At 50.7% G+C, this 14,010-nt stretch overlaps 1 protein-coding gene across 2 annotated transcripts in view; it reads right to left on the bottom strand.

Moving 5' to 3' along the window:
- The window catches only part of Dupd1 (dual specificity phosphatase and pro isomerase domain containing 1), a 31,767-nt gene that overhangs the window by 6,079 nt on the left and 11,678 nt on the right, over positions 1-14,010 (bottom strand). For both annotated transcript variants that reach the window (XM_004624387.3, XM_023722644.1), the window contains exon 3: positions 1,762-1,982. In XM_004624387.3, the coding sequence (XP_004624444.1) occupies positions 1,762-1,982 (221 nt within the window). The remainder of the gene's footprint in view (positions 1-1,761; positions 1,983-14,010) is intronic.

Raw genomic sequence — 14,010 nt, forward strand, 5'->3', positions numbered from 1 at the left:
GAACCTAATGCAGGCTTTCTCGGGAGTGTCCTATGAGTTCAAAGTTGGAATGTCTCCTGCCCCCCCCCCTTTTGCTTTTAGGACCCGAAGCTGTATGGGATGGTGTGCACACAGGCTGGCAGTCGCGAGCTGAGGTCCACGCCCTCCCTTATCGAAGGCATCCCCAGCGTGCTGCACGTCCGGGCCTGTGCTCTGCGTATTGCTGCTGCGCACTAGAATCGCCAAGGTGAACATTCCCATTACTGCGCCGAGACGCCAAGGCTCTGGGTTTCATCCTTTGCGACTCGGTGAAGCGACTATGAACCCGGCCCTGCCTCCTCGAAGGTCCACTTCCCTACCGGGCTAAGACACGAGGCAAGGTTTCTGATCTCCACGTCCAACCTGTTCTTAGCTAACTCCAAGCGCTGGGAGGTAAATTCTGCCTCTTGTTGATCAAGTCGGCATCCAGCTGCTGTTTGGCCCCCCACTTGGGAACCCAGAATGCACAGGACACAAAAGGTTGTCCTGAACAAACTCTACTAAACTGATTTAGGAGGGAGGCGTCCTCTAAGCCAATACAGCGGCTTGGAGAGGTATTCGCTGTGCCTTTGCCTTTCAGCCTTAAAATGACAAGTTGTTGGTGTCTATGGCTGGCAGGGGGGGGGTCAGGGCCACTCTGGGATGACGGCTGAGGTCTGGGACTATCCCGCAGAATGGTCCAGGCCCAGCCCCAGGCTGCAGGTTCCTAAAGCAGGTCAGTTGGTCAGTCATCAAACCTGGACATCCCAACTTCTGGAAGCTAGAAAGGCTCCCAGTAACAGGACACCCTGAGTTATGCGATTGGTCCACGCAGGGCTGAAGTCAGAGCACGGATTAGGTAGCTGTAGCCCCTCAGGCCTTGGAAGAATGCTCTCAACTCTGCCCCGGCAGCAGTACTTGTGTTGTCTGAGCCTGCACACTGCGCACAGCTCCGCTGGGCTCTTCTCTCCACAGCAACCTAGCACCCCTCCTGGATCAGGGCAGCTAGAACTGCATTGTGAGCGCAAGGACCAGCACTGAGATTTAAAAGATTGACAAGTAATGCTGGAAAACTGCAATAATCTGGATACAAATCCCAGGTTCTTGAATATGGTTTAGTGAAGATTGTCAGCTTTCTACCCGAGGTCTTGCTGCACGGAGAGTTCCTGGGGAAGGCTGGGGCTGGGTTGCATTCTGGCTGGTTTCTAGACCAATTTAAAATCTCCCCGTGCATTCCCCTGTAATTCAGCTCTCTGGATGTTTTCTGGCTTCACAACCCTGTGCTGAATCCGGCTTGGGGCCAGGCACAATTTGCATCTAGGTTGAACTCCCAGCTTGGAGACCCTCAGGCCTCCTCCTCTCCCCCCCCCCTTGCCTTTTAAAGGATGACTAAAATTCCTTAGGAATTCAGACCAAGATCCTTCTTTCCTCTAACCCTCCAATTGCAGTTCCCATCAAGACCAGAGCCCCACCAGCAACACACAGGCGCAGCACATCCTCATACCCCAAATCACCACAGGCTCAGCCACCTTCTGCTTGGCCACAAGTTACCCCAGTGTACCAGGTTTGAGAACCACACAGATGCCCCCTCCAATGGCCTAGATTTTGGGGCGCCCCAACCACGGATTGGGGTGTGGTCTCAATGGGGGATCTGGAATGGGGCGTGGTCTGGTTTGGGTGTGGTCTCAGGTTAGGGCGTGGTCTGGGGTTGGGGTGTGGTCTCAGGTTGGGGGCGTGGTCTGGGGTTGGGCAAGTGCCCCTTACTGTGGTCATCCCGGAGCGCGGCGTCTATGAAGGCTGCTGCGGATTGGAAGAAGACGCTGAGGTCGAAGGTGGGGACGTCGTCCGCCTCGACGCCGTAGTATTCGATGTCCATGTCGCGGTAGTAGTCAGGCCCGGTGTCCACGTTCCAGCGGCCGTGGGCGGCGTTGAGCACGTGCGTGAAGCCCGCTTTCTGCAGCCCATAGCGATCCAGAGCCGTCGCCCTGGGCAAGGAACATAAGTGGGTCGCGCGGAGGGTGCCACCCAGCTTCAGGTCCCAAGGGAAAGGGACCGCGAGGAAGCCCAGAGCCTTGTTCTGAGGACCCCTAGGCCACCCGACCCCTAGGCTGCCCGCCGTTCAGAGTTTGGAGAAGGGAGGGGAGTAGGGTGTGCGGGCTGTGGTCACCATTAGGGCAGCTAGAACTGCATTGTGAGCGCAAGGACCAGCAATAAGATGTAAAAGATTGATTCTAGCCTCTGCCAGGACTAGAAAGAAGGGCGTAAGGCTGGTTTTTCCCTGTAAGGATTTGAGCTGGGCAACCTCGGTGGACACAGTGTGGGTGTGAAATCGTTGCGTTAGTCTCGCCTCGTAGGGCAAAGTGCTGTTCTGAGGACAGCTATTTGAGTACCCCGCGGATTGAACTGATTTTGGAGGCGTTCCTGCAGCCGGCAGCGAGGTGGCTTAGCTTTGGGGGCAGGGCCAGAATCGTGGTGGTTCTCTGGGCTGGATCTTACTCTGAGCCTTAGAGGGCTTTAAGGAAGAGTGAGCGTTATTCCCTTTGTAGACTGTTCAGTCTAGTTGGTGAGTGGACAGGGACTAGGGAAGGGAAAAACCCAGAAGCAGCTAGGTCTGTGGAGGCAAGGCGGAGGGGGATTAGGACCAGGTGGTACCGTAGCAGGGCTTTCGGTGATCGGGCATGGGGTGGGGACAGGACACTGGCCTGGCTAGAGCCCAAGATGTGAGCTTTGAGGAGAGAAAGATTTGGAGAGGGAGCGTGGGGTTTGATCTTGGGAGCACTTGGATGCCAGGTCTATATTTGGGGGTCAAGAAGAGCTTCAGACAGAATTTGAGGAAAGATGGTGAGGCTGACTTTGAGCAGACATCTCTCAGAGGCACCAAGACCAGCCTGTAGCTCAGAGAAGGGCTCCGAAGTCACAAATAAGAGAACAGAAGTGACATTATGCTTCAGCTGCAGGCCTGTCTCAGGGACACTAGCAAAAGACTATGAACAGGGAAGTGACCGTGTTGATGCCAGCATCAACCGACAGGGGGCGCGCTGTACCAAAAACAGCTGGGCCCTTTTCCAAGGGTACCCGTGTGTCTTCCTGGCTTCGTGGAGTTTTTTGTCTGCCAGGAGAGGAACCACAGCGGGGCCAAGTGTTGGAGAAAGGGAAAGCTGGACCCAGGCGCTGAGCCTTCAGAAACATCTGCGAGAACTCCCGTGGGAGCTGCAATGTGGAGAGGGTGCAGCTGTCTTGTACCCCCAGCCGGCCCTGGGTGCAGGATACAACCTGCTCTCCACTTTTCCTCAAAAACGTCTAGTTTTCTTTCTTTCTTTCTTTTTTTAAAACTCATCCCCAAGTATGTGTACAACAAACATCATGCTTTGGGATCGCAGATCTGCACTCAGTTAAAGCCTCCACTAATGCGGACCATCTTGCTGAATAGCAGTCAACCTTACTTTGAGGGTGAGCTTAGTGGAACAATTAAAATTATCTGTCCTTGACAGGAAGCACCTTCAGCACCGAGCATGTTCTCTCTGCGGTCAGTAGCAACATTTCAACAGGCGCAAGTGGCAGTTTGAATAAATAACAACTTACACTTCGTTGCCTTTAGGGTCAAGGATCAGGGCGGACGAGCAGCGAGACTTACTGAGCAGCATTCCACATTCCCCTGGGCTGGCTTTGGTTTCCTCCGCTCTGAATGTCTTACAAGGCTCATGAGGACACAGCGGTAGCCCTGCTGGCCATCTGAGGCCCCCGCAGGAGTTCAGGGCCTTTGGGTGCTTGGCCCGGAAGCAGAGATCATGAGTCGTCACACCCCCCCTGGGGACCTAACCTGCCTTGATTCTTGGAGCCCACATCCGGCTGTGGAAGAGCATCTGCAGTCGAATGAGAAGTTTGCAGATAAACACAGTGCCTGGTAGAGACCCAGGGTCCTTTCCCCAGTTGCCACAGACACACAGCTCAGCAGTTTCTTTTCTTTTCTTTTTTATTGAACTCAGGCCCTTGCACTTGCCAGGCAAGCGCTTATTCCACTGAGCTATCTCCCCGGCCCCTTAGCAGTTATTGAAGTAGGAGCTGGGCACAGTGTCGTATGCCTGGAGTCCCAGAACTCAGGAGGCTGAGGCAGGAGGATTGCCATGAGTTCAAGACCAGCCTAGACTACATAAGCAAGTTCAAGGCTAGCCAAGACCCTGTCTCAAAAAAAAAAAAAAAAAAAAAAGTGGAGTGGAGATGAAAGGTGGCACCTGATCGTGTGTAGTTTCCCTTCCTACATGCTGGGGCTGGATACTTTGTTGTTCAGTTATGTCATGTGAAAAGGAGCTAAGAAACAGGTGCATTTTGAGATGATGAGCACAGAGCAAATACCATGTGTCCCTCTCCTGGGCTACCTACCTGCCTCTGCTAAAGAAGAAATGATTGCAGGGATGGAACATAGTAATTTATTGCTAGACCCTAGATGACGCAAAGGACTTAGTGTCCGATTGTTGAAAAATCCCAGATCTAATCAACCTGTTTGTATCTGAAGCTATGTTATCTCACTACAAAAATAACAAATATTTGATGCAGAATGTGGGCAACAGGACCCCCCCACACACACACACAAAATACCTGTACTGGCCTGGGGAGACAGCTCAGCAGTCTAAATGCCTACCTCACATGTGCAAGGACCCGAGTTTGATCCTGGTACCATGCTGTGCCAGGTCTAGAACACCAGGGGGCCAAGCTAGCCACTGAAACCAAGGGTGGCGCTGCACGCCTGTAATCCCAGCACTGGGGAGGCTGAGACAGGAGGATCACTATGAATATGAGCTGCGTAGTGAGACCCTGTACCAAATAAATAAATACAAATTTAAAAATTACCTATACTGCTTCCCTGTTAAAGGAGTATATTATTTGTATTAGTTTTTTTTTTGTGTGTGTAACATCCCCCTGTTGTATTTTTATGATAAATGTATGGTTTTTTTTTTTTTTTTTTTTTTTTTTTTTTTGTCTTTTTGAGACAGGGTCTCACTGTGCAGTTCAGGCTGGCCTTGAGCTCACCTTGTAGCCCAGGCTGGTCTTGAACTCTAAACGATCCTCCTGCCTCAGCCTCCCAAGTGCTGGGATTACAAGTGTGCACCACCACACCTGGCTTAAAAAAATTTTTAAGTGGAATTGCTAGATCCATGAGTAGGGCCCCCAAAAGCCTGTTTTTAATTGACTTATCTTAGCAGTACAGGTGGACATGTCACACACGTATTGGGCTCATGCCATTTCCTTTTGAAGAAAAACATTGTCATATCCCTGCGCTGACCCAGTTCTCTTTATCTGTTCTTTCTTCCTGCGAACTTCCAGCCTAGCTCTGGATCCTGACTCCACACTGCGCTGAGGAAGTGATGCCCTTCTTACTTGGCCTGGTTTCTTCAGCACCCTCCTCCTGCCAGCCCCTCTGGGTGCCCCCAAAGCTTGCTCCCACCCCACCCCTGGGGACTGGCAAATAAGCACACTCCCTGCATGGCAGTGTCCTTGGGCAGTGTTCCTGGCGTCCCTTCGCTACCTTCCCGATCCCTGGCTCCTGAGCCTGTGCGAGCGAGTGCTTTCCCCGGGGTCACAAGCCCTGACTACAGCTGTGCAAACCCCTGCCAGCTTCCTTCAGGGTGGAAATGAGCACCCCGCCTGCAGGGCTCTGCACGGAGTTTGAATGAAGTCCCCACGGGAAGACGCTGGGCCTTCCCACAGGAGCCACTGACCTCCCACCCCTGCCCCTGGATTCTGCCTGCCTCTGGCTGGATCCTGCAATCTGGCACCTTTCTGTTCTGTTGCATGTGACAGTGTGGTGGCCACGTGTCATTTCATGGGCATGGCCTTGATGGTGGCCCCCTTCTCCAGTGGGCTTTTGCTTGTGCCTGTTCCCTGAAGGTGGCCTTTGAAATGAGGGAGGGGAAAAACTTCCTAGCTTCTGGTCTCAGTTAATTTGCCTGACATGAAAGTGAAATTTCTTAGGTGTTCATTTTCTTTTGTTTTTGAAGCAGGGTAATGCTGTATAGCTCGGGCTGGCCTTGAACTCACTGTGGAGCCCAGGCTGGCCTCAGACTCCTGGCAATCCTCCTGCCTCAGCCTCCTGAGAGCGGAGATCACAGGTGTGCGCCGCCACCCTTAACCTCACTGTTCCCCTGCTGCACAGACCCCCTAAGGCAGCCAGCACTCTCCTTTCAGGGTGCTTGGGGGGGGGGGCTGCAGGATGCAATATCCAAATACCTTTGACAGATTCAGAGATCAGTTCCGGGACAAGAGAGCAAATGGGCACACAATGTGTTTATCTGGGGGTTAGGTGATTAGAGGCCATTTTGTGTCTACCTGTGTTTTGGAAAACTTCAGTAATGAACATGCCTTGTGTCTGTGTACTATATAAACGTGTACAGTGATTTTTATTGATATTATTCTCTTAGGGCTGGGGAGAGACTTCCTGTGATAAAGACCTGGGTGCCTTGGGGTGTTTAGGTCCTCCACAGATCCCTTCCTGTTAGCCTCTCCTCTACCCCCACATCCAGTGGCCTGAGGATAGCTGAAGCCACACACACCCGGCCTGCCTGTAAGCAGCGGCGCTGCGCTGGTCAGCGGCTGAACACCCCGCTGAGGAAGTGTTTGATGTGGCGGAATCCTTGACCTGGGAGGCTTTGTGCAGCACAGGACGGCCAGGCCAGGCCCTCGGGCCTCCCTCCTCAGCCAGCTGCCTAAGTAAGTGTCAGTAGCCGAAAGTTCTGGGTCTAGGTTTTCTCTTTTCCCGGTTACGTGCAGCATGCTTAGTTGTCAAGCAGGGCGTCTTTTTACTGCATCTTAAACTGGCCAGCGCTCACCTTGGAGCAGTCCTTGCGCTTGCCAGGGAAGCACTTATTGCACTGAGCCATCCCCCAGCCCCAAGTTCTGGTGCTTTGAGGCCAAATTAATTTCTTTGGGGAAGAAGGTGTCATGACTGTGTGGGTTCGTGGATGGGAGGTGCCCTCCTCCCCAGTGACTGTCACAGTCCTTGATTTGTCACCACCACCAGCCCCCCCGGTGTTCCCAGCTTCAGGTGCTGGGGATGTCACTGGCTTTTTTGGCCCAAACTCAGAAAGAGTGAAACAGAGAGGAAAGTAACCTGGGCTAGGGGTGCTGGCCATCAGCAGCTGGGGAAAATCAGGCTCAGTGGGGCGGGCACCCGACTCTTGCTGAGCCCAAAGCCAAACCTTGGAGGCAACTGCCTTAATAAAAATGGGAGCTACCTAAAGCCTCTTGGATTAGAGAGGCACCCGGTGTGCTGGCTGCCAGGCACATACACGGCTGCACCCCCAGCCCAGAGAGCAGGAAGACTTTGCCTTATCCTGTCTCAGCCCAGCCTCAACGCCGCGTGAGCCAGCCCCCCTGCCTGGGAACTTGCAAGTACTTTGACAGTAGCTAGGATATTTTCCCTCCTGCTGACTGTAGGGGAAAAAAAATAGAAAAAAGATTTTGCTAAGCAAATGAAAGATGTGAGCGCGATTAAACTGAGAATATTTAAATTACAGAAACTTAGTGCTTTCAAGCCTCCTCGAGCATTTCTGAAGCACCCATTTAGGGGCTGCTGATTGATAAGAGGCGATGAATTATTCTTATCTCTGAGTCCCTGGCTCTCTGGAGGGCAACACTTGGTTAACCTAATTTGAATCTAATTTGAATGACTTAAAAGTAATAAAACAAGTGTGTACTTGAAGCTAATAAAGCCTAATTTATTTAATAGGATGTTTCTTAAGGAATTTTACTTTAGAGCTGGACGGGACTTCTGAAATCATTCTTTTATTTAACAAATAAAGAAACCGAGTCCCAGGACAACAAAAATGTTTGGCCAGAATCCACACTTAGCCAGTGGTCACATGCACTGGGGACACAGACTCTGTGCCCAAAGTCAGGCATAGGACTGCAGGCCAGGCAAAGCCTACCGGGTCCTGCGTGCAGAGTCAGACTGCAGCATTATGGGAAATGGTGGGGGCGGGGCCGTGCCTCCAACAAGGAGGCTTCCCTGGGGGAGCTCCCCCTTGCTCTTAGCAGGCAGCAGTGGGGGGCATCTGTGCCCTCTCCTGGGCTGCCCAGCAACGGGGTCTTGGAATTTCTATGCAGCCCACTGGGTGAATCCTCCTGGTATAAGCTGGGTTGAGAAGATGCTGAGGCAATTCAGAAACTCAAAGGGTGCTAGGCAGCCCTGGATAGGCATGGCACCTGCCTGGCAAGCGTCAAGTCCTGACTTTGATTCCTGGTACCCACGACGACAACAACAGAGGGCCCTAGGCACATTTGGCACAGCCTCTGTGGATCTAGGGGTCACCTGGGTCCCTGAAGGTCAGGCTGTGTCTGTGGAAGGGAAGAGGGGAAGGAGTTGGGGGAGGCTGCTGGGAGACGCCTTCCTCTTGCCCTCTGCCTTGGCCTCCAGGTAGGATCTCCTGGGAAACACTGACCCAGGGCTCCGCCTGTCCTGAGGAGCCTTGCAGCAAAGCCTAGCACGTGTGCTTTATTTTCCTCACACACTGAGTTGTGTCTCTAGAACCTGCCTCATCAGGAATAGCCCACGCTCAGTGAGTGTGCCATGCACATGCCAAGCCTAGGTAGTGATAAGACCTTGAACCCACGTTCATTCTATATGCAAAGCTCAGGGAGCCTGAATGACCTTCCCAGGCCACAGAGACACCAGTGCTTGGCCCAGACACTTGGTCATTCTGCCTGGAGGAAAAAGGAGGAAGAAAGCACTTCATCTTGGGGTGAAGCCCTGCCCTCAACAGGTCCCAGGAGTCCTGGCCTAGGCTCCAGGGACAGACGACTGTGGCCCTGGCTGCCAGGCATCCGTCTTTGCTCCTGCACCCACCTGCCCTTACTTCAGAGTCTTGGCATTTTGTTAGGAGGCTTTCTTGGGTGCTTTTGAGGAGAAGGAAAACTCAGATCAAATGCAAATATTAAATGAAACCTGGCGTTCCGTGCCCCAGGGGCCAGTGTTGAGCTTTTTACTGCCTTCTAGGCAACGCCTACATGGATACCAAGAGGCACAGATGGCCACACCTGCTCACAGCCTGGACTCTAGCCTCTGTGTGGTTGTACTGGCGCCAGAATTCACTGTGCTGTCATTGAGCTCTGTGAGTCAGGTGTTGAGGTGTTGTGGTAGGAAGGAACCCTGAGCTGAGATCAGGGACGGGCCCCTGGCCATGCTGACTTTGGGCTCCTTGTCCCAGAGGGCCATGCAGCAGGCCACATCACCTGACCAGAGCCTGGATGGAGACTGTGTGTGTGTGTGTGTGTGTGTGTGTGTGTGTATTGGCTTTGTAGCTCCAGTAGGCAGAACTACAATGAGTTGAAAAGGCCATAGCAAACAGTTAATGCATAATTGTTTGATCAATCTTGTGTACTTATATCTGGTAATCTGAGCAACTGCTCTGAAGAAAACAATATGTCATATAACAACCTTTTTTTTTTTTTTTTGGAGGCACCAGGGATAGAACTCAGGACCCTGCACTTACCAGGCAAGCACTTATTCTACTGAGCTATCTCCCTGGCCCCTTAACAACTGTTGTTAGTTTCTTATCATCTTGTTTTGAAATTCTGTATTGTTTTTATCATTGTTTGTTGATTTGGCTTTGCCTTTGTTTTTTTCTCTTTAAAATAAGAATGTACTTGTCCAGAAGGGCCATGGCGTTTTCTTGGAGGGAAGGAGCAAGGTTCTAGGCAGAGGGCAGGAGGCAGTGCCCTACATTGAGCTGCATGCCCAGCCTTCCCAGTGGCTCCCTGAACAAAGCCCTTGCTGGGCTTGCAGCTGTGCGCATGCCAGTCCTGATCTACCTGCTGGATTTCTTTCTTACTAAGTACTAACAATAAGAATAACATTTACAGGGGCCTGGGAGATGGCTCAGTAGAGTAAGCACTTCCCTGGCAAGCGCAAGGGCCTGAGTTCAATTCCCAGTTCCACAAAAAAAAAAAAAAAAAAAAAGAATAACATTTTCAGGGCTGCGGAGATAGCTCAGCACTCTAAGAGCCTGCCTGGCAAGCGCAAGGATCCGGGTTTGCACCTCAGTACCACATGCTGTGCCAGCCCTGCAACCCCGGGCACACCAGGCTGGCCACCCAAACCAGATATGGTGGCACAGGCCTGTAATTGCAGTGCTGGGGAGGCTGAGATAGGAGAGTCCTATGAGTCTGAGCTACATAGAGACCTTGTGCCAAATAAATAATTAAAGATTAAAAAAATAAAATTTGCATTTGTCTTATGAGTTACAAAATGCTTTCGCATTCCTTCTTTCTTTGACACATCTCAGCAACTTTATTTTGTGGCGGTAGGGGCAGAATCTTGCTATGTAGTCCAGGCTGGCCTTGAACTCACTATGTAGCTCATACTGACCTAAAATTCACTTATGTCATCCTCCTGCCTCCGCCTCCCAAATGCTGGGATTGTAGACATGCACCACCAAACCTTGCTCAGCAATTTTTTTTTCTTTGTACTGGAACTCAAACCCAGGGCCTTGAGCTTGACCCACAGGTGCTGTCCCTCTGAGCTACACCCTGTCCCTCAGCAACTACTTTTAGAGATGATGACATAAGCCCCAGACACCCAAGCCATTACACATCAGCTGTGGTGGATCGTGTTTCCATTTAGAATATTTGCTGCCTCTCGCTCGGGGTTATGCTTTCCTGCCCTGTCATTAGGAGACTTTGGCAGGGACGTGCTTCGCATCCAGGGAACTGTGGGCAGACATAGCACGTGTCACCTTTATAGCAGGTAATGGTTTTCCATGTCTCCTTTGTCTCAGTTGCAAGAGAGAAACATATCCAAGCAGATTGCAGGTGGGGACTGGACTCCAGAGGCTGTGGAGCAGGTCACAGCTGCTCCTTTGGGCTGTCACGTGAGTGAGAAATGCGCCACTGGCATGGAAAGCCACCAGCACGTCAGCACAGCTGCCTAGAGATCACAACCTAAACCAACTGCACAGTGTTGGAAGTGATTGAATCCTAGGCTGAAAGTGCGCTTGCCCCACACGCATCCCATCTGTTCCAGATAAATCAGCCAATTTGTCCTCACCTCCATGGCTTCTCATCTGCTCCCGCTCTCTGGAATTTCTTTGAAACCCTACACATCTTCCAAAGCCAGGCTTGGAATCCACGTCCTCTGCGATCTTCCTCAGATCCACGTTAATGCCAGGCGCGTGCTCGGTGCTTACTGTGCGCCGGCTACGGCTCTGACACGCGTATTCACGCAGCTAATCTTCACCCCATAACCTGGCCAGGGAAAGGAAGAGGCCGAATAACGCATCCACGGTCACACAGCTGTATTGGCTGCCCCAAGCCTCCAGCCTTCACTCTTCCAGTGAACTTCTGGTTCACTTCTACACGTATCTTCTCTCCTCACATACAAAGCTGCTGCTTTGGCTGACTGATCAGTTTTGTGATTGGGGCTTTGAGTATAAATTCTGTGATTGACAGGTAGTATGCCCTCCTGAAGCCCAGTGGAATCTCACTTTCCTTTTTTGATCCCTGCAAGTTGCCCAGGAAATGCTGGCTGATTGGCTGGCTGGCGGGCGGGCTGAACTCGCTGAGCCATGGTTTGCCCACTTGGAAAATGGGAGTAATAGTGTACCTCTATAGTGTTGTTGTGGATTCGGAATGAGCCCGGCACAAGGCATGGCACGTGGGCAAGAAGTCAATGCAACCTATTATTTTTTTTTATCATTATTACTATCAGCCATAGGACAGATAAGTATCACATATATTACACAGAGAGATACATGTTCTGCTCACTGCGGGGACTAGAGAAAGCTAGTTTCATGGCAGAGGGGACTCACGCGAACTCTGAAGAATGATCGGACAGGACACACAAAGGAGACTGACCAGGAGGTGAGGAGGAAGGACATTCGGCTAAAGGGACCGCCAGGCCAAAGGCGCAGAGCTGGTCTCAGTCTTACTGCCATACTCTAGGGCGGGGAGATAGTTCAGCAGCACAAGCGCGCCTGCTGGCAAGCACAAGATCCTGAGTTTCATCTCCAGTACCAAAAGCAGAAAACCTTACTGGGCCGGCCAGATAGCTCAGCAGATGAAAGTGCCTACTTAGGCAGGAGCAATGACTGAGGTTCGATCCCTGGAGAGCGTGCCGGCCCCCACCCCCAGGGCAAGCTGAGGTGGTGATTGAGCCTAGGCATGGTGGCGCAGCCTGTAATCCCAGCACTTGGGAGGTTGAAAACAGGAGGATCACTATAAGTCCGATCTGTGTAGTGAGACCCTGTACTAAAATATATTAACATCCTCTCCTGTCCCAGGCTCTAAGGTTAGAGCCAAAGAAAGAATCCCACGAGGAAACACTGTTGTGCAAAGCTGTCTGCTGTAGTTGTTTTGTTTTTTGTTTTTTGTATTTTAGGGAATGGTCTACAGGGTATTGAGGGTCTCACTACTAGACTGGACTCATAGTGATCCTCCTGTTTACAGCCTCCCAAGAGCTGGGATTACAGGTGCGGGCCACCATGCCCAGTCTCAATCGCTGTCTCAGGGCACCCCGGGGGCAGGGCCGGCACAGCATGCCCTGGGGATTGAATTCCTGTCCCTGTGCCTGCTTGCAGGTACTTTAATCTGCTGAGCTATCTGGCCAGCTCTAGTTATTTTCTTAAAGTGACTTCTGGGTTGAAATGTGTGTGTACTTTTTTTTTTTTAAATGAATTTTATATTTACAGAAAATTTGTAAAAATAGTAGACAGATTGATAATAAAGAGGGATAAAATACTGATCCATGATAGAACTTAGGTAGCCCTCAACAGTATACAAGGTGAAAAAGCAAGCCAAACCTCAGAGGCCTCAATGCTGTCTGATTCTGTCTACATGAAATGCCCAGGACAGGTAAACCCATAAAAACAGAAAGTAGACTGGTGTTTGTCTGGGGCTGGGGAAAGTAGGAATGAGGGGTAGCTGTTTAATGGCTCCAGATTTTCTCTTCAGGTGATATAACTATCCTGAAATTAGATAATAGTAGTGGTCGCACAAATCTGCAAATATCATAAAACCACTGAATGGTGTCATTTAAAAGGGTGAATTTTATTGTACGTGAATTATATTCCAACAAAGCTAAAAGCAAAAGAGGAAACTGAATTTCTCTACACCTCATGTAAGACCTGAAATGTTCTCAACTGGAAAATGATTGGGTAAACAGTCATGTTATAGAATATTCAAAGTCCAGAACAGGGCCGGCGAGATAGCTCAGTGTTCTAAAGTGCCTGCTTAGGCAAGCCTAGGCAAAGGGTGATTCCCGGGGGCCGGGGAGATGGCTCAGTGGAATGAGCACTTCCCTGGCAAGTGCAAGGGCCTGACTTCAATCCCCGGTTCCGCCAAAAACAAAACAAACAAACAAAAAAAAAAAAAGGTGATTCGCCTCCCCCGTCCCCAGGACAGGCTGAGCTGGCCACACACACACACACACACACACACAGGTCCAGAACAGTCTGTGTGGTGTTGTTCCTTTTTGAAAAATATTGTGTAGAAGAAATGAAAGCTCGGGCTGGTGAGATGGCTCAGTGGTCTAAAGCACCTACTTAGAACAAGCTAAGCTAAGCAAAGCACAGGGACTGCGGTTCAATCCCCCAGCACCACATGCCAGCCAGCCCCGCCCCCTGGTGGGCTGAGCTGGCCACACACACACACTAAATAAATAAATAAATAAATAAATAAACAAATAAAAAAATGAAAGCCCTTCGTATGTTTCCTTGTGTTTGCAATAGCACATATGCAAGAGTAGCAAAATGCTAGTGAATTTAATAGTGGTTAGTGGTAGAATTAAGAGGGGATTGTGCAATTTTTTGTGGCCTCTTATTTAATTTATGTTAGTATTTTTTAAAAATGTGACTTTTGATCTGAAGGGTTAAATCTAGGGCCATGTACATGCTAGCTAAGTGCTCTATTACACTTTTTATTTTGAGACAAGCCTTGCTGTGTTGCCCAGGTTGGCCTTGAATTTGAGACCCTCCTCCCTGTAGCTGGGATTTACATGATTGTGTAATTTGTATAGCTCCTTACATT

Source organism: Octodon degus, unplaced genomic scaffold, assembly GCF_000260255.1.
Source record: "Octodon degus isolate 3935 unplaced genomic scaffold, OctDeg1.0 scaffold00005, whole genome shotgun sequence".
Taxonomy (NCBI): Eukaryota; Metazoa; Chordata; class Mammalia; order Rodentia; family Octodontidae; genus Octodon; species Octodon degus.